The sequence below is a fragment of the Carassius gibelio genome, chromosome A17 (genome assembly GCF_023724105.1).
Source record: "Carassius gibelio isolate Cgi1373 ecotype wild population from Czech Republic chromosome A17, carGib1.2-hapl.c, whole genome shotgun sequence".
NCBI lineage: Eukaryota > Metazoa > Chordata > Actinopteri > Cypriniformes > Cyprinidae > Carassius > Carassius gibelio.
Window position 1 is genome coordinate 22,055,067 of NC_068387.1, and position 25,871 is coordinate 22,080,937.

The window sequence follows — 25,871 nt, forward strand, 5'->3', positions numbered from 1 at the left end:
GACAGAAAAGTGGAGCGAGGGTTGTTAAAATGTCAGTGCCCTCGGCTGAATCTTGATTGCAGAGACACATGGGCGCTCTGACTTGTGAGTCTCTCTACGAGACAATAAAGCTGGAGAAGGTTGTAATGCCTCTGGACCCCCCAACCGGAAACCATATGTGGTCAAAGAGATCTTCCCAAAGCTACTTAACATTAAGAGTCTAGGGCTTAAAGAGCTAGAGCAAGGACAATTTTATTTATAGTTTATAGATCCGTTGTAAGGGACTGTAACCCTTTATATGAATGTGTAAGTTATGTTTGAACTGTGAAAGAGATATTTTACAACTGCCATTCCACTTTGGCTTTCATTTTGATCAGACACCTAAAGGATAATTCTTCATGCTTTAAAGTTTCTATAAGATGTCACTTACCTTGTGAAAAACAATTGTCACCTCCCTATAAAAATGTATGCCATTAACAATTTTTTTGGCTAACATTCCAGACACGTTTTAAACGCCAGTGTGAAAATGATGTGATGCGTTGTCATCTTAATCATCTTATAATGCAGAGGCTTTAATGAATGATGAACCATAGAGAATTAGGTTCTGTTACCAAGGTGATTATTTCCTCACATTATCCTTGAGCTGGATTGAAGCTCACAATGAGAGGATAACAGACTGAAAGCACCATCACACGACAATATCTGTTTTGGCAGCATCTCTGCACAGTAAACAATGTATAGGCCAATAGTAATTTTAGTGGAAAATAATGCAGAAAAATCATATTAATTTACATGAAACATTTATTGATTTACTTTACATTAAAAATTATATAAAAAATACTCAAAAATCTATATTTAAAATTTTGAAATTAAAGTTTGGATGTCATAATTATTATTGCACAGCAATATGACAGATGTCTGTGCAAAATCACATGGTTATCTCAATTAGATACTGTTTATAACTTATCTGTTAAGTATACAATAATTTTACATTTGGTTACTAATTTACTGCATTATTTTAGAGGCATTTATTGCTACTCTGATATGTGGTTCTTGCAAAGGCCAATTTTGACAAATTGTAATCATATGATCTATTTGACCATTTGTCAATGCATTGTTCAAAGAAGATTTTTTCAATGCATGTTCAAAGAAGATTTTTTCAATGCATGTTCAAAGAAGATTTTTATAGTTCAACATTGAAGGGTCACATTGAATATGGCTATGAACTCTCAAAAATATACAGATCCTACAATGTCATTCCATAATACCTCAAACATCACTGTATTTTTTGTTGATTACACAGATTGAGGCAGTATGGGGGATTTCAAAGCATTAATAAAACACCTTCCAAGGCTGTGTTCATTATCCTGACCATTTTTTGCTTCATGGTGATAATGCCACAACTGGAATATTTTTTTGTTTGTTAATTTTATTATTATTATTTTACACAACATAAGAACACAGCATATGTTGTCTTTCTGTACATGGATTTTTTTGTGCCTTAAAACAAAGGCAAAATCAATGTTACTGAAAAGAAAAAAGCTTTGATTTTCTTTTAAAAATATCAATTTAATAACAGGTCCCAGTATCAAGTCCTCACATAGTGTTTTTTTTTTTTCAATAAGAGCTTCTCTATAATATGCAGGAAATGTCATTTCCTTGAATAGAAAGGCTTTTTTGTGAAATCTCCTGTTTCCTTCCATCCGGGTAACCGACACAAAGCTTGTATCCAGTAGGAGCCCCTGGTAAGAGGTCAAAGGAAGGCACCAATGCTTTCCTCTTACCGTGATGCTCGCCGTGTGCAGTGAAGATGGAGGCATGTCTCTCTCGTGTGGTGGATCTTGCTCAGAGTGGCTCACGAACCTCCCTCAAGGCAAACATCCACAATAATCCATGGGTTTCCAAAAAACATTAACAAAAAGACAGCAGAAAAATATGATTTGCAGATGGAAACAAAAGAAATGGTGCAAAACGTGCACATTCATACGATCACACACATCTATATACTATGAGCACCTATACACACCCACACCCACCCACCGACACACACGCTAATGCACATACACAATGAGATGCAGGCACTCCATCTTGTCTCCAGCAGTCGTACATTCACACGGTGCTCTCTAGGATCCACTCTGAACTGGAAAAGGCATTTTTCTCACTGTCTAGATTTGAGTTCGCCATTTGGACTAGCATTCCATTCACGGACACACTCCGTTTGTAAAACACATTGCCCAGCTTCTGCGAGCCAATGTAGCAGTGATGTTTCGACAGGTTCTCATTCAAAGAGTACCTGCGTTTAGCCCGTGCTCCTTCCACGGGCAGTGTCATATACTTGGACGAAGACGGACGAGCCCTCCTTAAAATTGGAGTGTCTTTGAAGCATGATGGAGGGGTTGGGACTGGCTGCTGAAGAGCGGTGGAGTTGTTGCGGTTGGTGTTTTGCGTCTCTGCACTGGGTAGCGCCTCTACTTTGGGCTCGGCGCCGGACGCCGGGACAGGCTTTGGCGCTGGTTTGCGCTTTGGCTTTAGTGACCCTGAAGAGCCAGGAGTTGTCCAGCTTTGGCTTACCAGGGAAGTGGAGGTGGTGCAGTCTTGGATGGAGGTCTCTGAGGTGTGGGTTTGGGAATCTGGACGGGAAGGAAGAGGGGCGGTGGAGCTCTTTTTGCACCCCTCACCCTCCTCTAAGCTGAAAGCACCTTGTTTGGAGACAGACGGTGTGACGGTACACCCTTGGGATTGCGCGCCGTTGGTTTGAGAGTGCACGTCGGTGACCGAGGTCCCCTTGGCGGCGGCACCACTGTTGCACACCTTGTAGCGGATCATGAGGATGATGATGAAGACGAGGACGGAGGCGACAATTATGCCCCCGATGATGATGATCATAGTGCCGCCCAAGAACTGGGACTGCATGAAGTGGCAGCGCAGATATTCAGATTCAGTGGTGAACTGCACGCAGCCCACAACCCGCGTAGCTGTCAACGAGGTAATGCCATCGTCATAAATAGCCAGCACACAGAGGTCATACTGTGTCCCGGCAGCCAGGTTATTCACCAGAAAGTTTTTACTCGTTGGGGGAATCATTCTGTTGGGTGAAGAAAAGAACAATGTTAGAATAAATCATGATACGTTTCATTCATCATTCATTTATTAAACAGCCGTAAGGCTCATGAGTGGTACGAGTTCCTGTTTTTTTTTTTCATTTATCTATTGCAAAGCTGCACTTTCAGCAGTTATTACTATAGTCTATACTATACTATAGCATGATTTTTCCATTCTAATATGATGATGTGGACCTTGCTTTCAATGTTGAAAAGAGTTGTGCTGCTTAATATTTCTTTAAAACTGCACTATTAATTTTCAGGACACCTTTTATTTAAAAAAAACTTTGCAACATTATAAAAGATTGCACAGGGCTCTGTACAGAGCACCCCTGTACTAAGCTATTGATAAATCTGCTAATATTCAAGTATACTTTTCATGTGTTAAGCAGGCTCAGGCACGGACCGTATTATACTATTCTGAGCATGTTAATAATTAATAATAATAATAATTCATTACATTTATAAAGCGCTTTTCTAGGCACTCAAAGCGCTTTAAATTTTCAAGGGGGTATCTCCTCATCCACCACCAGTGTGAAGCATCCACCTGGATGATGTGACGGCAGCCATATTGCACCAGAACACCCACCACACACCAGCTTACTGGTGGAGAGGAGACATAGTGATGAAACCAATCAGCAGATATGGGGATTGTGAGCGAATTTAGCCAGGATGCCGAGGTCACACCTCTACTCTTTATCGACCTCGGTTTAACGTCTCATCCGAAGGACGGTGCTTGATGACAGTATAGTGTCCCCATCACTACACTGGGGCGCTAGGACCCACACAGACCACAGAGTGAGCATCCCCTGTTGGCCTCACTAGCACCTCTTCCAGCAGCAACCTAGATTTCCCAGGAGGTCTCCCATCCAGGTACTGACCAGGCTCAGCCCTGCTTAGCTTCAGTGGGAAACCGGTTTTGGGCTCCAGGGTGATATGGCGGCCGGCCATATCTTTATGTTACAATAAACACGTAAAACAAACTCTGATATCAGGACTATCTCTTATCTGTAGCGTCTACTCTGCTGCAGTCATGTTTAATCACATAATCTAGAGAGAGTAATTGTGAAACTGTGGTAAATCTTCTTCGGTTCTGTATCTATAGGAAGTCCTGCTGTACCTACAGGAGCCTGGGGTCTGCGTCAGACGTGAACAATAGAATCTCTTATCTTCCTTCCCCGTGTGCCCCACCTGCCTCTTCTGCAGCCTGGCAAACATTCAGCTCATTCAGCCTGCTGAAAGAAGCGCTCTATGATTTCCCCATGCAAACTGACTGGATTTGGAGCACAAAGGTTCTCAGTAGAAGCGGTCTTGTGACACAGCCGGTCAAAGTGTTTCAGTTTGCTGGGTGAGAGCATCTGCCGTCATACATACAAATGAACGAGGCAAGCATTTTAATTGCAGGGTTGCTCTGAGTAACTGAATGTTTGTATAATGGTGTCAAGTTGCTAGGGTCACATTTCACAAAATGGCTCTACTGTTTGAGTAACTACTGATTTTATGAAGTGAGACTTGAATATATCCTCCCATTTCTGGATGCTTCATTGTTAAACGTAACATCTAATTAGCTCACTGCTGTGACACTATTAGTGTCACTATGCCTGGATAGCAGAAGTTTCCTCTGTGGAGGAGGTTCTTGATACTAGCAGGCAGTTGGCGCTGTTAACGTGAAGAGGTTGAAAAGTTTACAATGCTTGGCAATGACAACAAATATTGGGTAAAAAAACAAAAACAAAACAAAAGTACAGAGAGATTTCTGGTAAGGTATGGATATTTTGTCAATGTTGTACACAATTAAAAGTCAAAGTATTCAGCCAAAAAAAAATTAAGTTTCCACATTTAATTGTACTTAATATTTAATAGTAGCCTAAAGAGTACTACTTTGTTTTTGAAAAAGACTGATGAAACCAGCATGGGATTTCTCATTAAAGTAACTTTGATTCTCAACTCTGCAGGACATTCCTTTTAATCACAATCTTGTTGATATTTTAGTGTTTCTTGGACTGATCGATGATCATCTCAAACCAGATTTGCTTAGGGTTATAACATGCACTGATTTAGATTAAAAACTCTACACTGAGGTGACTGAAAAAAAAAGTCTCATCTCAAGGATGAATGACCACAGTTTTGGCCAATTACATTTTACCCAGATAGTTTTTTTAGTTTGAAGTTCAAGGAATTGAGACTGCCTGGACTTGCTAACTCAGTAGGACAGACAAAAAAAGAACTTATTTTTCAAAAAGAGTATAGATATGTGTCATGATGAGCAGTGAAATTAGTTTTTTTTTTCTGTATTTTGAAGGTATAAATTAAATTACGAGGATTAAAAGTATGATTTTCTACCTTAGAAATATGACTGAGTATCAGTCTTCAGTTTTCCATGAAATAATTAAGCACAATTAACTCAAGTATTTTACACGTCTGAGAAATGAACACAGATTCTAATGAGAAGTGAATTGTGTACTTTGTAAATTGAAGGTCTAAATGAATTTACAAGGATTAAAAGCATGATTATCTGCCTTTAGAAATGTAACTGAGTGAATATTTTAATGTTCAATGTGACTTGAATAAAGGAAAAATTCTGTTTTTACTATTAGTGTCCAAGGGCCCTATTTTAACGATCTGAAACGCAAGTGTCAAAGCGCGAAGCGCAAGTAACTTTGTGGGCGGGTCTCGGCGCTGTTGCTATTTTCCCGGCGGGATAAATGGCTCTTGCGCCCGGCGCAAATCTAAAATGGGTTGGTCTGAAGTAGCTTCATTATTCATAGGTGTGGTTTGGGCGTAAGGTGAAATAAACCAATCGGAGCGTCAACCAACATTCCCTTTAAAAGCAGGTGCGCAAGTTCCATTATGGATTGCTATTATTATGGCGTATTTACCAGGCGCACGCCAGGAGCGGTTCACAGCCGAGGAGACTGATGTTCATGTAAGAGCAGTGAAAGACAGACAAGTTGTGTTGTATGGGGATGGGAGAAACCCACCCAAAATAGCGTCGGTTAAACAGGTGTGGGAGGAAATAGCCACAATTGTTTCATCGATTTTTTTTTTTCTGGTTCTTGACGGACAAACAAATTTGTCAGATGTCCTTATATACATATATGTCTTGCCACTATCGGGCAAACAGGTCTGATCCTTAATTACTACTATTAGCCTGAATAATTTGTAAGCAAGATTTCACAATGATTTCCGTCTTCTCATGTGTTAATATTTTTTAGTGTAACAATTTATGATTTGCAAAAATAACTGTTGCATCTGTGTAGATTACATGAGCAAAGTGTATGCGCGTTGTGCACGCTATACATTATGGTCAAACATGCGCCCTTAAAATAGCAGAATGAACAACGCGCAACGCGCCACTGACTTTAGACTAGGTTTTTTCTGGTCAGTGGCGCAATTGTTTAATGGAACAGCAAAATAGCACCAGGGATTGTTTGCGCCGGAACACGCCTCCTTTTTTGCGCTGAACCGCCCAGGGAGCGCAAGTTCATTCACTAGTTTAGCGACGTGCTTCTGTGGAGGGAAAAGCGCGCTTTGCGCGGGTGCAAAATAGGAATGACACATGCGTCGGTGTACAAAGTCAATTGCGCTGGGTGCAAGATAGGGCCCCAAATCCTTTTATCAAAATGCTTCTCCTGTGAAATGGCATTCCTTTTCGACACTTACACCAGACTACTTAACATACATTGTGAGATCCAATCAATCTCTCATTGAATATTCTGTATAACTCAGAAATACATTGTGTAAGATGTGAATGACATTTCATATTGACTTTAAGCTCAGGAGTGATAGTCGGAAGGTTATGGAACTCGAACAATCAAGATATCAGCCATCATTGTGCCCATGAGCAAGAAACTTGTCTCTTTTATAAGTTCATGGCACTTTTCTGCAGCTTTATCACAGAAACAAATTCAACTGGCCTTGTTTTTGTGCCGAAAATCTGATTATAGTGCGTGTTTCACTGCGACCGGTCTGTTGCTAAATGTGTTAACTGAGAAGGGAGCACTTGATAACAACATGGGGTATCAGCCAGCTGCTTCTCTAGTAGAAAATAGGTCGAGATATATCAGTAGTCTTTTTTGTGGGCTTCATTTTCAACTTTTGTGTAAAGAGCTTCCCACACAATGTGCTCTGTACACAAATGATGAGGTAATGGCTTTGCTTCTGCAGTTTGTCTCATTGAACGTGAACACTCATGACCAGTGTTATTGCAATTAGCTGTCTGTGGCTCATTTAAAGCAGCCCATTGAGATAAAGTAAGCCAAAAAATGAATCTCTTTTTGATTCCCCCAAGTGAGTCTGCAAAGCACGCAATTATGAGAATGTATTAATGAGTACAGTGTACGTGAAATGAAATACTGTTTGAGAGTACTAAAGCAGATCGACTAACACACATAATGGTTTCTGAATATTATCAACACTATAAACTATAGTGATTATTAAATTTTATACTTTAATACACTCTAGGTAGACACTCTTGCTAATCCTAATCAAAGAGGTTCATGGATTTTTTTCTGTGTTCAGTCTCCCAAGCACTCATAACTTCTTTAAACCATCAAACCAGACCAGGAAAGACAGGCTTAGGCTGGTTTAAGCGGTGTCTTTCAGCAGAAATAGCTGCAATAGAAAACAAATGACAAAATAAAACTATATTATCAAATATTCTGGTGCCCAAGTCTTCCAAACATTTGCCTAGTCCGCCACTGGTCAGTTGGTCATTGGTCAGTCCTGCCCCAAACTCACACTCTTGATATAAACCATGAAAAACTTAATTTAATTTAACTTAAAATATAATGCTAATAAAAAGCTGGGCTACAATATGACTAATCACAACCACAAAAAGACAAAAGCACTGCACAGTCTAAAAGCCAGGCTGCAACAACTAACACAGCGAAAAACACCAGCATTATTCATTTAAGAGAACATAAGAAATGGATTTCTATTTGACCATTTCACATGGACATAAAGCACAGCATTGATTCATCCATCCATTAGAACAACACAAACTAGTGATGGATTTTTGCACTAATGTACAAAATACAAGGTCTTTTTTTCAGCTGGCCCCCTTAACACCTTGCTGTTGACTTAAAGGGCAAAAGTCAGTTCAATCATGCATCTAGACTGATCGTGTTTTTCAACTGCCTTTTAATTTAAATCAGATCGTTTGCTCTCCTCTTGCCGGTTGGTTTGAGAGTCTATTGTCAGACAGTTTCTTAAATTTCAATCTACAAATTACAATCTACAACTCATTTCAAACCATATACTGATATATCAGCCCTTTTGCCCAAATGTTTGAGCTGTATTATTTACGTGATAAACATGATGTTCTTTCCTAAGTTTTACTCCTTGGTCGTTTCACAGTGGGAATAAGTTGTCATTGTTAAGATAACTGTCCTTATGAACTTTTCTCTAAATGATGGTGGTGGGGCTTCAGTCACCAATTCCAAACGAGCAAAATGAACATAGACACTGCAACAACAAAAAACAATGAATAACAATAACTGTTCAAAATCCACTGCAAGAAATGGCTAAACAACTAGCTTGCTTCCTAATCTAGTTTTCTAATAAACCTGGCATTATATATTATGAATATTGTTGGTTCTTTGACAAATTGCTCTTAATTCTCTTTTGTACACTCTCAGGAAATAATTTCAAAAGTTGCACCTCTAGGGGTACGACTGCTAGTAACTGGGTCAGTACCCTCAAATTGACACCTTTGTTTGTTATTTACCCTTAAAGGGTGCATATTAAGTGCAATAAGAGTACATATTACTACTCTAAGGTACTATTATGCACCCTTAAGGAGTACAGAAGGTGGTAAATGCCATTTAAGTGTCTTGTAAATGCATAAATGTAAAAAGTATTGCGTATTGTAAATGCATAAATGTTAAAAGTATTGCTCACCTGTAAACAAGAGAGTCATCGTAGGTTCCATTATACTGAATCTGAAACATGCGTATTCCAGGTATATTCCTCTGGAAGTTAAATTTGATGAGTGCTGTGGATGAAGTGGCTTCTACCATAACCACCCTCTTATCGGAGCTGGTTTTGGCATCGCCTGTTTGGTTGCTGCCGTTTGCTCCCGCCCTTGTCGAAGTGGAGATGTCAGAGGAGCCCGGGTCAGGCTCTTGCATGTTATTGGTGTTGTTGCTAATGTGTGGAAGCTTTATGATGACCAGCTCCACAGTCTGGTGGGCCTCCCCGGCGGGATTCGAGGAGATGCATGTAAAAGAGCCTGTGTCCTTTACTGTGCTTATGAGGATGTCCAAAGTTCCATTGTTGTAAACCAGCGTGCGTGACGAGTTTGAAACCAACTTCCCATCAGGAGATATCCAGTGAATGGCAGGTTCTGGATCTCCCCTAGCTTTGCACTTCAATGCTACCCGTTGGCCCTCCAGGACCCTCATCTCGTTAGAGTGGCGGGTGATGAGGGGTGGCTCGCAGAGGAACTCCTCCTCTGGGATGGACCAGAAATAGCGTCCAGAGAGGTGCAAAGGTGTGGCGCAGGTCTCCAAGTCATCCTCCCGATTGAGCCGCCGAAGCCACAGCAGCTCACAGTTGCAGTGTAAAGGATTTCCTCCAAAGCTCAGAGCGAAAGAGGATGGATTCATTGCACCAGATGTGGCCAGAACCTGCGCCCGCTGGAAAAGTGGGTCTGGCGGAAGCTTCTGGAGCTTGTTGGAGGTCACGTCCAAGCGGTTGAGCTTCTGTAAGAGGGAAAAAGTCCCCTCAGGAATGTATTCGATCATGTTGTGGTCCAGACTAAGTGTGTGTAGGCTGGTCATCTTTTGAATGGCCTCCCAGGGGATGGTCTCCAGGTTATTGTAGGATAAATCCAGTTCTTCGAGTGCTAGTAGGTCATTAAAGGCTCCCATGTGGATGAGGGTCAGTTGGTTGTTGTTCAAAATCAGGTGATGTAGCTTAGACATGCCACTGAAGGTATCATTGGCTATTCGTGTCAATCGGTTATGGTCTAGATGCAAGGCTCGTAGGTTCTCCAAGTCCGCGAACGCATGTGGAGTGATGAAGCTTATTGTATTCCTTGACAAAGTAAGATCCTGCAGCTTGGTCATGTTGGCCAAGTCTTTCCGTTTTACACTGGTGACAAAGTTATCAGCAAGCCGGAGCTCCACGGTGTGCCTGTCGATGTTGGGCGGAACAAAGAGCAGCCCTTTTTTGGCACAGAGTGTTGCAAGGTTGGGGGACAGAACTTGACAGACGCAGCGCTTTGGACAGATCTGAGCCTTCACTGCCATTCCGATAACCAACAAGCAGACAAGCAGTTTTTCCATTGTAAATCAGGTTTTTACACCTAGGAAAAAGAGGGTGGAAAAGACAAAGGGTTTGATTAATATACTACTGTGCCTTTGAAGTACAATTCTAAGCAAATCAGGCCTTTTTTAGTTAGAGCATAATTGCAATTGTAAATGTTTATCATGCACCAGTGGTTGGCACAGCCAGAATGCATCTGATAACAGCAGGTCATTGGTTATCCCCCAGTCATTTCAGGAATTGTGATAAACAGTTCATCTTGCACAAACAAAACCCCATGTCAGATGTAAGAAATCAGCAGTTTTGTAACACAGCAGTAACATTCTCAGGCTCAAAATCGGTGCTGCTAGATCTCAAAAGAAAATAAGCCAAATAAAATGTCCAAAATAAATTACTCACTAAAGATATATATATATATATATATATATATATATATATATATATATATATATATATATATATATATATATATATATTGTGAACAGTATCCAATCAGTTGGAGAACCCCTAATATATATATACATATATATATATATATATATATATATATATATATATATATATATATATATATATATATATATATATATATATATATATATATATATATATATATATATATTAGGGGTTCTCCGACTGATTTGGCTACTGTTCACAATCGGCCTATAATCACTTTAGAATTCTCTGAAAAGGCCGATCTCATAAAACTGATCTCAAGCTGATGACGTGCCTGTCTTGAGAAGTTTGTGATCGACAATAATGTTGATAAAATGATTCAAATAAATTCTGTACAAAGGTTTTGAACAGAGGGTTAGCATCTAATGTATAAGTAAATCATAGGTTTTATGAAGAACAGGCAAGGTATATGTCAGGTTATTCCACAATATATATTTTTACCTTACAGTCAGCTGTTCAGAAATATATTATCAAGTGAAAAGGTAGGATGCATTGTATATTTACATATTTTTCTAAAGCTTTATTGAAAAAGTCTAGAATAGTCATTTGCACTTCACTCTCATTAGGAATGGCATTGGTGGAAAGGTTTTTAGTGTATTCAGATCCATGTACTGTATTCTAAACTTAAATCATGTGTAACCAATTTTCTAACATAATATTTTGGTTGTACCATTGGAAGGTTACAGAAACAGATTGAACAGCTGGAAAAATTCTGTATTCTTTATGGTATAAGAGTGAAATTGTGCAAAACAAAAGTTGTGTTTTTTAGAAGGGTGGGTTTTTTAAACAAGAATGAAAAATGGTATTTCACTGGTGAGCAGATTGAGCCTGTCCTCCATCAAAAAAACCACCATATAAGTCATTTGTGCAAGCACCTTATTACGACCTATATTTACGTTTTAAAGTTAAGCGCCCTCTAGCGGGCGTAAAAATAATGACAGTATCGCGTTGCGTCTGTCGTCATGAAATGACGTATCACGTCATTACCAATCAAAACGCACGTTTATTTAAATGCAATGTGTGGGCTTTTTACACCGATCTCACAGTATTTCCTACATATTTTACTAGGTTGCTTATTCGTTCGAATGACCATCCCTAAACCTAACCCTCACAGAAATCATGCTAAATTATGTTTTATTGAGCATATACATTTTCGTGCACGTCCGTTCCCTGGGATCGAACCCATGATAGCATGATTACATTTCAAGGCATAACACAATAATCTACCAACTGAGCTACCCGAAACGCAAACCAGAGTGCAAATAAAAGAAAACAAAACAAAACATTAATATGGAAATGACCTTTTGCCTATAGGGGCGCAACTGTAGGATACGCTCTGATGGGTCGTATTTCAGGGATTTGGACAAACGACCTATACGAGCGTATTGGTTGGAGGACAGGTTGACTTTTAGCAAGGTTTGTTAATAATCATAAAATTAGCTGCAAGTGAGCAATGTAGCAGTTTTGGGTGATTTGGGTAGATTTGCACTGTCCACTTCTTATATAAAAAGATGTATCATTGGATAAAATTAGTATCTATGTCTAATCATCGTGGGTAGATAAACATGGGTTACTCGGATTAGAGCTTTGCTTTATTTGTATGTGTTTTCTATTGCTTTGGAGGCTTAAAGTGTAGGTGACACAAGAACATTCACAGCTATTTTTAACCAACAATTGACAGAAAAAGCACACAAGGCATGGTATACATCAGTTATATAAAATAATAAGAATCTTTACAATCTTACACATTTTGTTAGTACAAGAGAGCAACATTGTGTTTATTTATTATCAGGTCATCATTTAGCTAAAGAAACAGGCAGATGGAGTAATAAAACAGTGGAGAATCCATAAATATTGTTAACATCAAATATTTCTGTGAAAGACAATGACAATTTATTTATATAGCACAATTACTTACAACTTTTGTCGACTGATGTGCTTCCCATTAGTTCATTAAAAACAGATGAAACAAAGAAGATGAGAAGCATTTCTTGTATGACTGCTCCTTGTATTGATGTTTCAAGTGTTTGTGATTCTGAGTATGCATGGAGATTGGCATTGAATATATATATATATATATATATATATATATATATATATATATATATATATGCACCCTGGAATGAAGAAAAACGTATCTGCCATGCCATCTTATGGAACTATGGGCCAAGAGGCCATATATTCCTGAAAATTAACCTGAAACAATTATATATATATTCAATGATGATAAAATTGATGCTATAAAGTAGGGTTTGAACAGCAGGTGGGGAGATTTGACACCTATGATTAGTGGTACTTTACTGTGATATGGCAGCAAATCACTAGCTAAATACAAGACTGGAAATAAGCCCAAAAATGCAACCACTTGCCCATATTTATAAGCAACTGTAAAAATACAGGACCAAAGTAGCTTATAACAAGTGCTCATGGCAGCACTGCTCAAAATATATCAGTTAAGTCTCTAAAAGAGTGTGGGTTTATTACACGCAAAACACATGACTAACAAACGCAATGCATACTAGAGGAACTATTCATATAGGAACACTTCAGTTTATTAGTGTTAAATTAAGAACTACATGAATTAATTCAAAACCCAATATGCTCTTTTCAACTTCGATTTCAAGGACATCTTCCTTGTCTTACTTTCTCACACTTCTCTCAAAGGTGTGACTCATTCTTTCCTACTGTGGAGTCCTTCACTCTCCGGTAGAACTGGGTGGGTGTGCAGAAGAGCTGTTTCATAATGAATGTGTGTGTGAACAGGGAATGGTTTTACAAGACCCTGACACATGGGGCAACTGTTTTATATTTAATTATATAATTATCCTGAGTTGAGTATGTAATGATTCAATACGGGGTCTAAAAACTCTACATTACAAACAGCCATCATTAAATGGTAAGAGAAGCTGACATCAGACTATAAAATCATGAGGAGACTGTCTGAGCAATAGAGCTGTAAATACTTGAAGAAGCATGATCATTGATTGATTATGTCATCTTCTTGGTGGTGACATTCTTAATAGGATAGTATATCTCAAATATGACAATTATTTATCGTTTATGTATCCTCATGACATTCCATACAATGAAAAGTGAATAGTGATGAGGGGCCGTTACAGCACAGAACTGACAAAAAGAACAATACATTTACAGTAAAAGACGTCCATACGGCTCGTGCTACATTCAAAGTCACATGAAATCTTTGTAAATCTTCCCTTCCATCAAAATCAAGACATCAGAGAAAGTTCTGGTAACTACAAGGACTAACTACATGGGGTAGGGTTAGGTTTAGGGATAGGTTCAGTACATTGTAATTACTTTAATAACATAGTATGTAGCTATATGAGGAACAGGACTACAGTTACTACTAATAATCATGAACAGGGTTACTAAAAAGAAAGTGCTACGATTATTTCTATATTATTATACTATAACATAATTTACTATTACGGTACTTATTAATGTATATATATATATATATATATATATATATATATATATATATATATATATATATATATATATATATATATATATATGTATGTATGTATGTATATATATAGATTTCCATTTTTCAGTTTTCGTTTTAATATTAGTTTAACCATTGTTTTAGTAAATATGAATTTGTAAATTTAATATACATTTAATATATTTAGCTTTAATTTATTTATTTCAGACATTATTTAGTCTGTGCAATTTTAGTACTTCACCTTTTTGAGTTGCCAAGGAACATTTCTAACATTTAAAAGTTTTTAATCAATATTTTCATTTTATTTCAGCTTACAAAATCATTGTTTAGTAGTTTTTAGTCTTGTGTCAATATCACGTCTAACGTCATCTTTTGTGCTTCTTGGAAGAAAGACAATCATGCAGGTTTGAAACAACATGAGGGTGAGTTTATGTTCGGCATTCCTTTGAGTGAAAAATTTGATGGAAAGATGATTCTCGAACATGGCTGGACGAGATAAAATACTCCATCTCATGTGAAAGAATCATCCAGTGAAACTATCTTCAGCACGAAGGAAACTCGCAAGAGTCCCACAAAACTGATGCTGCCACCCAGTCACACAGCAAATCCAAAGATCATGTTCTTTCCCACACTGCAAGTCTTCACTATTGATTTTCATTCCACTCTGTGGACAGACCGGAGCAGCGAGATTTGAGTAAGCAAGAGAGAAAGGGAAGGAAAAAGAAAAGAGTGAGAGAGACAGAGAAATATGATCCTTTAATGGAGACTGATGTGTTGTGCATAAGAACAACAGGGAATAGTATGTGGAGTGTGATTCATGCCAGTTGATCTGATTCATGAGCCCTGACTCTTCACCAGTGCAGTAAAGCAGAAGAGGCCTCAGCAGATGTATGTTATGTTTTGCCTCAAGATGAACTGAATCATGTGTTCAAGCCACATGGTTATGCAAGGATCAGTGTCTTTTTCTACTTTTTCTACGGCTTTATGAAATAATAGGACACAGTCTCTTTCTTATATTTAAGAATATTTTTTTCTTATATGGTCTTAAAACCTAACCTAGAGTATCACAGATTGTATGGGAATCTAAAGCAGCTTGGGAAGGTACTTTTTGGAAGGTATTTGGAAGGTAACCAAATTATCTAAACTTTATCATGGACATTGATTAAACATGTTAAGTTGTGACAAATATTCGTAAAGAGCATCAACGACTAGCTAAAATGTGTTCATTTATGATCCAAGCTTATAACACATAACATCACATTTCTTTATTACTTGTGAATACTAAATTTGTTTTACACACTTAAATAGAGACAAACTGCTGAATAATAGGCCTAATTATTCTGCACATAACATGCTTCATTAAGGGCATCTAAGTGATAAAAATATTCAGAAAACAAAACACTACCAGCCTAAAAACAACAATAACAACAACAACAAAAACATTAATACTTTGTTCTTCTTCCAATCCAGTTTGAATTCATTTCTTTAGCATTTTAATTTTATACGTTCTGACGAGTGCTTCACAACTTTCACCTGAAATAGTTTCCATTTAAAAACTTTTTTCATAATTTACCAAGCACATTTGTCCAATCCCTCTTTTTGGATGACCCAAATAAACTAACTTTTTTAAATAACTTATTCACCTCACATATAAAACTGTTGAATCAGTAAATGTCTATGAGGAGGGTTCTTAGCAGTATTTACAGACACTATTTTGTATCCAAAAGCTCATACATAATAAAGGTAGAAACATACTTGTTTTTTCATGAATGTATTTTACAACAATACGAAGAGCAATGTGTAACATTTGACCAGATTTTAGACTTATTCACTTTTATTTGTAAATAAAATATTTCACTAGATTTTATACAATTAATGTGCACCCGTGTTTTGTTTATTTGACTCTAGAGTATATTTTGCTTCTGAATTATCCACTAACCTAGTTTATAATAGTATTTTTTGTAATAGATTTTGTTATATATTTTCATTTGTTATTTTTCATTAAAATGAACTTATTTATATGTAGTACATTGTGTTTAACACACAAAAGAGTGGTGCTCAGGTCAACACAGATTAATATAGAAATTCTACATTGTTTTAAAAAAAATTGTGCCATTATCGTAATGGATCAGTATTGGCAGATACTCAGAATTTTCAGGATCAGATCGGTCCTTAAAAAATGGTATCGTAGCATCCCTACTAAATAATAGGTGAGAAACAGTATGTGAAAATAGTAATATGTTTGAATTCACAAGGTGCATCCCGATTCAGGTACTTATGCACTGTTCTATATGCGTTTTGTAGTATAAACAGTGTGAGTAGTGTGTTCACATTGAAAATTCCAGCAAGTTAAAAGTTCCTAGATGAGGCACTTTGCTAGCAAAAGAAAAAAGTGTGGAATTTTGGACTCTTCATGCACTCAACTGTCACTGCTTTAATTGCGATGCAACGCGGAGGGGGTATCAGACTCCGATGTTGAATGAAAAAATAATCTTACATATAGTTATACATAGTATATAAACATAGTATATAGTGTATAAGTGCATACTGTATAGTGCGTCATTTGGGACTCTTCATAAAAGAGTAGGTGAAAAGCACCTGGACTACCTACTCTTTCCAGTCAGATATTAAAGTGTGCATGTGATGGGCACTTTACTATTCTATGAGGCCACAGAAGAGGACTTGTGAATGGCAGTGAAGTGACACAACTGACTCTTCTATGTGTAGTAGCAGACTGACACAATGAACACTATGAAAGTTGTAGTACATCCGGATTACATTCATACTTAAAACATTCTTATAAATCATACCTTTTAACGGTCACAAACCAATTACTGACTCAAAGGAAGTGCCCACTGAGTTATTATGTGATTTTGGAGTCATTGTGCCGTATCTGGAATAGACGGATTACTTTTATTTTATAATTGATTTCAGGCTTATAAACATAATACTACCAATGCTGCATATTCCTGTAATATGCATACTGTGCACAGTACACACATTCTGTATGCATAGAATACCCAGGCGATCCATTACATTTGCAACTGTGTGGAATACTGCATCCCACAATGCACCAGTGTAATGGATGAATCAGTGGTAATATCAGATGTGATGCATGTCTTTCTTGACTCATTCTATCAGACTGCCTAATGTTAAGACATGTTTACACAAAAATCTAAATGCAAATTAAATGTCTATTATGTACAAGAATTTAACATGAAAAATAGAGCTAGCAATATATAATTCTAAGAATATACATATTGTAAGGTTGAACATTATCTGAAGATTAATGTATTAATCTGCATTTGTTTGGTTAAATAAACCATGCATGGGATCCGGCATACATACAGTCTTACATAATCTTCAATCTAATGAAACAACATCAGCAATCCCTCCTAAAATGCAAGCTTCTGATCCAAACACATAGTGATGTACAAATATCACTCATCCTACTAAAACCCTCTTTAGTCTTTTTAAGCATACCAAACAAAAGCCACTTTGCATTATTCTAAATGACAAGTGACCACACTGAATATCACATAGATGATGTATGCACAGCAAACACTTATGAAAAGCAGAATGATAGCTACCGTAATGAGGAAGCTGAAGAGTGATGTCAGTCACTTTGACAGGAAGCAATTGCCATGTACTTCACTGGAAAGGGCAGCCCCAAGACAAACAAACGCTAATCAAGCATGTCTAAGAGAGTAAGGATGTTCCACCCCACCACAGCTCTTAATGAAGTGAGGCGTTCGGTTTAACCATAACACATACGCCCCACAGCTCCTCTGTGGTTCATGCAGGGGTGTGAATCCACCTCAGTCATGAGATTGCAAACTTTACAAATAATGTTTAGATATGATTAATAATAATAATAATAATTACAATTCCTGTATGTTAAATAGCTAATTGCAATCATTCATATTGAACATGAAATCTGATAGAAATGTTTATATTCATGACTTTATAATTTATTTATATATTATAATTTTATGATTATGTAGTCAGCGATACTAATGAACAAAATGTATTTAATCCATTTGTAACTTGTAATGTGCAAAGCTTCCAGTGTGAGTTGCTTTTAATTATTATTAGCCGTATAAAAAAGCTGCTTGACTTTGCAAAGTGGTATTTCTTATTACAGTATTTTAATGTATTGTTGTGGGGAAAAAAATACTAAAATAAAAAAAAAAGGTAATTGTTACTTTTTATCTTAATGTGCCCTTATTATGGATTATTAAAGGTTCATATTTTGGTTTTGGGAGTCCCCAACAACAGGTTGACATGCATGCAAGGTCAAAAAAACACGTCCATTATCTTATAATATGCACTTATTTTTACCTTACTTGCTTAACGACTCTCAAACAATTCGCTCAACTATTAATTTTTTCAAACCCCTCCTGTTGTGATGCTAATCTGCAGTGATTGGTCTGATTGGTCGATGTCCATTACATCATGCCTCTAATGCCTGATAAAGCAGTGTTTGTGAGTGCAGTGCTGCTTTGTTTAAAGCATTACCGGGGAAACTGTTATTTTTACAGCTCCAAAAGTGGCACCTAGTGGCAAATAATTAATTTGCATTTTCAGACCAACCCTGTGTCTCATTGTGCTCATTGTACTCTTTTGGTGAAGAAAATGTACACACTTTTGAGTGTGTAGTAAAAGAATAGGCAAGCTTTGAAACACACTATAACGTCACACAACTGCGTCTTTGAAGGACCGCTCTGTCGCACCTGTTATATACATCCTGTCACTGTAGACTGACTTGTCAATCATCTTGTCACAGTTAACTTCCTCCACATTTCATTTCATTTAACTTCCTACCATACTGGAGAGAAAAGAAGTAGCTTGTTGATCTGCCAGTCGCAAGTATTTCATGCAGAGAACTCTGCTCATTTTTTCTGCATAATAAAAGTTAATGACCAGATGAATGTTTATAAAAGTTCGCATAGCTGTAGCAGATGAAATATAACATGGATAACAATAAATAAATAAACATTTGTACAAGGTTAAATGTTGATTAGTAGGCTAACTCAAACCCCTTTTGTAAACCTCTCTACCTAACCGTCATTCACGCACATCCACCATGTTTGTAGCTTCTCAAACGCGCTTTATTCGTGTTCGTAGTTCTGGACCAAATCCTTCACCAAAGTGCAATGGATTGTGGGCATTTTTAGCCATTAGAGTGTGCATAGACCCACATTTCAAAAATTGACCTGAAATAGTAGACCATCCAAGAGCTTTTGGCATACTCTTTTCAAGATACTGTTCTTTGGGGCACATTTATTCTAATCTCACATGCTATTTAGGATGGATAGTATGAACACTGAGAGGCAGGGCAAGATTTCACGTGTCTGTGCGCTCAACAAGTGGGTGGACAATATACTGTTTCATGATGACTTTAGGGATTCAGAGTCAACTCTTTCTTTTGAGAGACAATAACTTTATACACAGTGCACTTTCAGATTTTAAATTTTGCGGGGTGTTTTCATTAACTTAGAGCTAGCTCTGTTACACACTGCATGAAAGGTAATTTTCAAAAATCCATAATACGGGCACTTAAAAATTCTGACGTTTGTCTTAATTCAGACATGATTTATGTAGTGCTGAAAGAAATGGTAAAATAGGCTTACATTAGGGAAAACATGAAAAACATTGTTCGGTATTCGACCTTCTGCCTATGTGTTTCATTTTGTTCAGCTTCGGCCAAGAATTTTCATTTCAGTGCATCCCTCATTTATAGTTTGCATTGAGGAGGAGACCAAACTACACTCAATGGCCAAGTGATGCTGACATAGTTATGGTCCATAAAATAGGCACATATTCTGTGTAATAAACAATTCTTTGGGACTATATATAGTTCTCAAGTTGGAAAAGACACATGATAGTATGACTGAAATGTTAAGCTGTTTAAAAAAATACATTTATAAATGAAACATGTTCATTCTGTGGCCATTAAAAAATAATAATTTGGTCTATTTTCTGTTTCTATAGAAGCCAAAGGCTCCTTAAGTTATTATTATTTATTAATTTATTTTTTCTGGAGCCCTGGTATTGTATATGTAACAACTATGTGTTGACCTGAGAGAGACTGCGAGAATGAGAAAGACATGATACAGAATACCATGATTATCATGCATCATTCATATGGTATAAAAACATGAAAACTGCTCCATAATTCACACTGGTCATATTTTACACACATTAATTTTTAAAAGCCCTAAAAGGAAATGTTTTCCTCTGAAAATATTATCATAAATATTAAAGACATGTCAACACAGCAGAGATGCAGAGCAGGATAATTAGAGAGAGAGAGAGAGAGAGAGAGAGAGAGAGAGAGAGAGAGAGAGAGAGAGAGAGAAAGAGAGAGATGTAAATGTAAAATGTAAGTAAATCCCTGCTGGTAGATGACATAATTGCACTCAAGAAGCATGCTTCTCCACTGACAGCCATTCATAAGTAGCTGTGTATTCTAACAAAATGTAGCGGCATGTACGATCATCTTTTGTTCCAATTAAGTAGGTTTTTTATATCTGCGTAAAGGTATAACATCCATACTTCATTCAAAGGTATAACATACATACTTCATTCATAATGAATGAATGAAGTATGGATGGGCCAATGGATGACAACAGTTTTACAAAATAATTTCAATATATATATATATATTAGGGCTGTCAAATGATTAAATTTTTAATCAAATTAATCAGAATTTTCAGTGGATTAATCAGGATTAATCACTATTTGCAATTACATCTGAATCCTAACCATTTTTTTTCTGAAATGCATACCAAAAGATAAATAACAGGACACAGATACATAATTTTCATGTATTGATTCATCAATATGTGGTTCTTTTTTTCCAAATTTCAAAAGTTTAACATTTACTTAATCAAATTTACCTGAGCACTATATCAAACCATGCCCTTTAACTACAGAGTAGTTTTAGCTGAACCATTGGTTAAATATAGCCACATATCTATGAAATTATGCATAGAGAAACTCGAAAGAATGAACTCAGAAACATAAACATGCACCCTCTGCACTCTGGGCACTCTTGTTTTTGGGAGGTGTTCATTTGCTCTGCCACAATACTTTAGGATCGATATTTTCACGTTCTGAAGGCTTCAAGTGCCAGTAAAACCAAGTAAAAATGCATATGCTTTTCAAACCGCTGTAATTTTCGCTGCATTGCATGGAGGCGTTCTGCGCATGCGCAATGTGAAACACAGGAAACTTCCAAAGTCGTCTCTGTTTATTGAGCTTGGCATGAATGTATTTGAGAGTAACTGGGGTAAAACCTTAAGCATCTTCGGTGTTTTCGTCGCGTCGCTCGCCGCTGTTTTTTACTATCTTGAGAATTCAGAGATCGACGAGACTTTCCTGACCTGAATAATTTGTCACACTGCGCATGCGTAATTAATGACAAACAACTAATTAACGTCGTTAACGCGCTATTTTTGACAGCCCTAACATATATATATATATATATATATATATATATGTATATATATATATATATATATATATATATATATATATATATATATATATACTATAGAAATCAGTAGGGACCAGTAGGTTGGAAATTCATTCTGGTTTGGAACAACTTGAGGGGTTTTCAATTTTAAGTGAACTAACACTGTAAATCTTCTTCATTTAATTTTTTTCAAACTTGTTTATATAAAATGAGATTATGTAAAAGAAACATTGTCTATGTTTGATCCAAGAGGACAATCCAAGACAGATCTTTACTGGTCAAACATACACATTCTCCCACTTCCGTTTATGTCATAAAAGATGGGCATGCTTACCTCCAATTTTGCAAGGATAAATTCTAGCTATTTACAGGTTCATCTAAGTTTGCACAAGATGATAATCTTAAAAAAAAATCTGAGCCATTTGGATATTTACTGTATTTACAACACCACTAACCAAAATGGGGGCACAATGTGAAATCCCATTTCTGGCCCATTTGCACTACGAACAGTGATGCACTGCAGATGTCAGCCTAAAGATGTTTTTGAAGAAAAATGTGGAGGCTTTTTCTCCAACGGCTGGGAGGGAGGCTGACTTGTTTTAGAGGATGTAGATCCAGACTTCAACAGGAAGAGAAATTGAGCTGCATTTTTTCCTCACGTTAAATGATGGCAGCAGCATTTTTCAGGCTGCTTATTCAAGATTAATCAACACCTAATGGCAAAACAGTGCTAAAATCTCCATACAAGAGAGAAGGGTACAGACTAAGCGAGATGAATTGAAATACAGAAAGGGAAAAAAGAAACATCAACACTTCCACAGTAGTTGCCTGGAGCAATGACCGGCCTCAGCATCACTCCCACTGACACACATGCACAGAAACACAAGACAGAATCCATACTAAACATCGCTCCTTACTGCATTCACTACGTCCTTTTCTATCATTTCCTTCTGTTTAGCCTTTTCTCCTCAACTCATTTTCTAGCCTTTCCTAACTTTTTGCATCCTCCCCCACAGGAGAAAAACAAAACAAAAACCCCCACAAATGAGATCTTTCAAATATCTCCGGTATTTCTTCTAGACATCAAATAAATGCTTTGCTAACATCTGCTACAACATAATCTCTCTGTATTATGAAGGATATATATCAATAATCACATAGAATAGAAAAAATGAAATCATAATAATTTTCTTTGTTTTCTCAACAGTTTCTTCTACTGTAGATGACAATAAGATTACATTAAGAATTTGGAGTCTCCTGTTGTCAGAGTTTTCTACTGAGAAAAAAGACCTCAGTAATCTAATTCCAAGTTCTTTATGTGTGTGTGTGTGTGTGTGTGTGTGTGAGAGAGAGAGAGAGAGAGAGAGAGAGAGAGAGAGAGAGAGAGAGAGAGTTTGTATCTCACAATTCTGTTTATATAGCAATTTTGGCCCTTTTACTCATAATTTTGAGAAACAAAGACTAAACTGAGAGATATGAACTCCGAATTGTAAGGCAGAAATGGACTCCAACAGAATTGTAATGAAATACATTTTTCATTAATTTGCAAACTGGAACGAAGTATATAGCTATTAAAAAGTTAAACAATGTTGTCTTCCCTTTTTTTCATTACATTTTCTCAAAACCAAATGTTCGGAGCTACAATATCCACATAACGTTACATTTTATGAGAGACAATCATAAATACTATAAGTCAACAACCATAAGTTTGTCTGAGTGATTTAGCACATCACCCCCTAAAATATTACAAAATAAAGCTATATTTTACACCTTTTCCTGCTCTGCCAACGTTCCCCAATTTTCTGGAGTTACGCTTTAGAGGAGCAGAGTGCAGCAATCATGATAAATCTGTGCTCTGTAAGATAACCTATTGTTCAGCACTGATCAAACCCTGAGTAGGAAAAGACTGTGACTGTGTGTGCGTGTCGGAGATGGGAACAACAGCTTGACAGCAAGAGAGCTGGCACGCAGGTCACTTAATTGGATGAGAAAATGAATTTGGCGTTGCATACGATGGGATGAATTTTAATAAAGCTTGTGACACAGGACAGATCCTATCAGGGGAATCTCATTTCTCTTTTGGTCTCCGTGCAGTCCCTGGCGTCTTAGCATGATCAGATGCAGCTAGGCCCACTGAACATTTTAATGCCACTCTAGCTGTTTATTATAAGTAGGTGTCAATACCATCAGACAGTATGATGAGAAACACTCTGACACTAGTCTGTCAGAGACCTGTGGAAAAAAAAAAAAAAACTCTTCTGAAGTGGTTTTACCATATTACCCTTAATTTTCAGAAAATCCTGCTATATAATGATGGCCACAGCAACATGATAACACTAATGTTCCATGATTTAATTATTCTGTTAAAAATAACTATCACAACACATTCTTTAAAATCATAATTTTCTAATATAATAAGTAAATGAAAGGCTAAATATATAAAACAGCTCACCAATGACTCACAAATGAGAAATACTGTTCCTAATTTTAAATTCCTGTCAAATAATTAAGTAATTCATTAGCCTAACTATAGGACATTTATGGTTGCTGAGCAACATACCAACTTGGCTCATCTCTATCGTATTTGACTGATGTGCAGTCACAGGTGTGCATACGGTATATCTTTTACAATTTACAAGCATAGATGAATAAAACAAAACACAGTTACAAATTAAGTCAGTAACAGTATCATCCGGGTGCAGAGATGCAATAATCAAGAGTAAAATAAAACAATAGTGCTCACTGCATAAGTTAAATACAGATTCATCTTTATTAGAGCTGTAGTGTAATATGATTAGCAGAAAGAAACAGGTTTTATTGGTTGCTGTCTCTTTAAAACCAAATGCATGGACCTAATACTTAAACACATTCGGTTTCTTTCTCAGCTGTTTACCTTCACTTAAGACATAACTGAGTTTACTAGAATATTTGCCAAAACGTGTATTTTAACATAACTTTGTGTGTATGTGAAAGAGGAATGGGTGTCTCTCTCTCTGCGTGTGCACACTTCGGGTGTGTTCGGCAGCGGCTGAGCACACAGACAACAGTGTGCAAGTTAAAATTGCTTGAATGTGTAAACTGGTAAGACCAAACATTTGCAAATGATAAACTTTAATACTCTTATTTATTTTTTCTCGAACACCTGGTATTCCCCACAAAATGGTTTTCGTTCGACCTTGAATATAAATCGCCCATGAGTGAACATCATGATTCAGTTCATCTGGAAGAGAAGACAAAAATGGCAAGACCTCAGCTGTATGGGAGCACTTTATATTGAGTGAGGACAAGACAAAGGCAGTGTGCCAAATCGTCCCCTTGGAATTATAAAGTTCTATCTGACATTTTTGTCAAAATTGAGTTATTCACATATTCTTATTCTGTGACATTTTATTTACATTATGTGATGTTTTATTTTAAGTTTTGTACATTTTGGGATTTTGTATTGAAAAAACAAAAAGGTTCTATCTACAGAAGTCTATGGAATACAAAAACTTTGAAGCTCAATATCTCAAAACTACTGAGAACGCAGATAGAACCTTATAATTCCAAGGGGACGAAATATGCGATTTGAAACTGGCCTACATCACATCCCACATCAGCACATCAGAAAGAGAGTTCTGTTAGTACACCCATAGTATATTTTTAGCGTAAAAAAAACTAGCTGCTTTTATCCATCATGTTGATCATACATTTTGCAAATGATAAAAATGTGCACCTAATTTCCATGGAAAATACTTGTGAATATGGCAGTCATAAAAAAATACCTACAGCAGCCCAGCCTAATAATAGTTTGTCTATATTAAAAGTATTGCTCTAAAAGGGGTCATATGATGCTTTTTTAAAATCATTATTTTGTGTATTTGGTGTTACAGAATATGTTTACATGCTTTAATGTATTTTTCAAATACTGTACATTACTTTAAGTCCTCTATGCCCCCCCCCCCCCCCCCCTCAAACGCATCGTTTTCATCATCAAAGTGCCTCCTTCTGGCAAGCGCAGTCTGCTCTGATTGGCCAACTGACCCAGTTCATTGTGATTGGTCGAACACCTCAAGCACTCAAGAAAATGTAACGCCCCTTTCCATAATCGCGAGCTTCATCGTAAAGACAGTTGATA

The 25,871-nt window shown here is 36.9% G+C and overlaps 1 protein-coding gene across 2 annotated transcripts in view; it reads right to left on the reverse strand.

Moving 5' to 3' along the window:
* Positions 1 to 863: 863 nt before the first annotated feature.
* Positions 864 to 25,871, reverse strand: part of LOC127933487 (leucine-rich repeat and fibronectin type-III domain-containing protein 5-like) — a 75,706-nt gene continuing 50,698 nt past the window's right edge. For both annotated transcript variants that reach the window (XM_052530519.1, XM_052530518.1), the window contains 2 exons: positions 8,982 to 10,389; positions 864 to 3,064 (listed from right to left, as the gene is read on the reverse strand). In XM_052530519.1, coding sequence (XP_052386479.1) covers positions 2,089 to 3,064; positions 8,982 to 10,369 — 2,364 coding nt within the window. In that variant the 5' untranslated portion in view covers positions 10,370 to 10,389 and the 3' untranslated portion in view covers positions 864 to 2,088. The remainder of the gene's footprint in view (positions 3,065 to 8,981; positions 10,390 to 25,871) is intronic.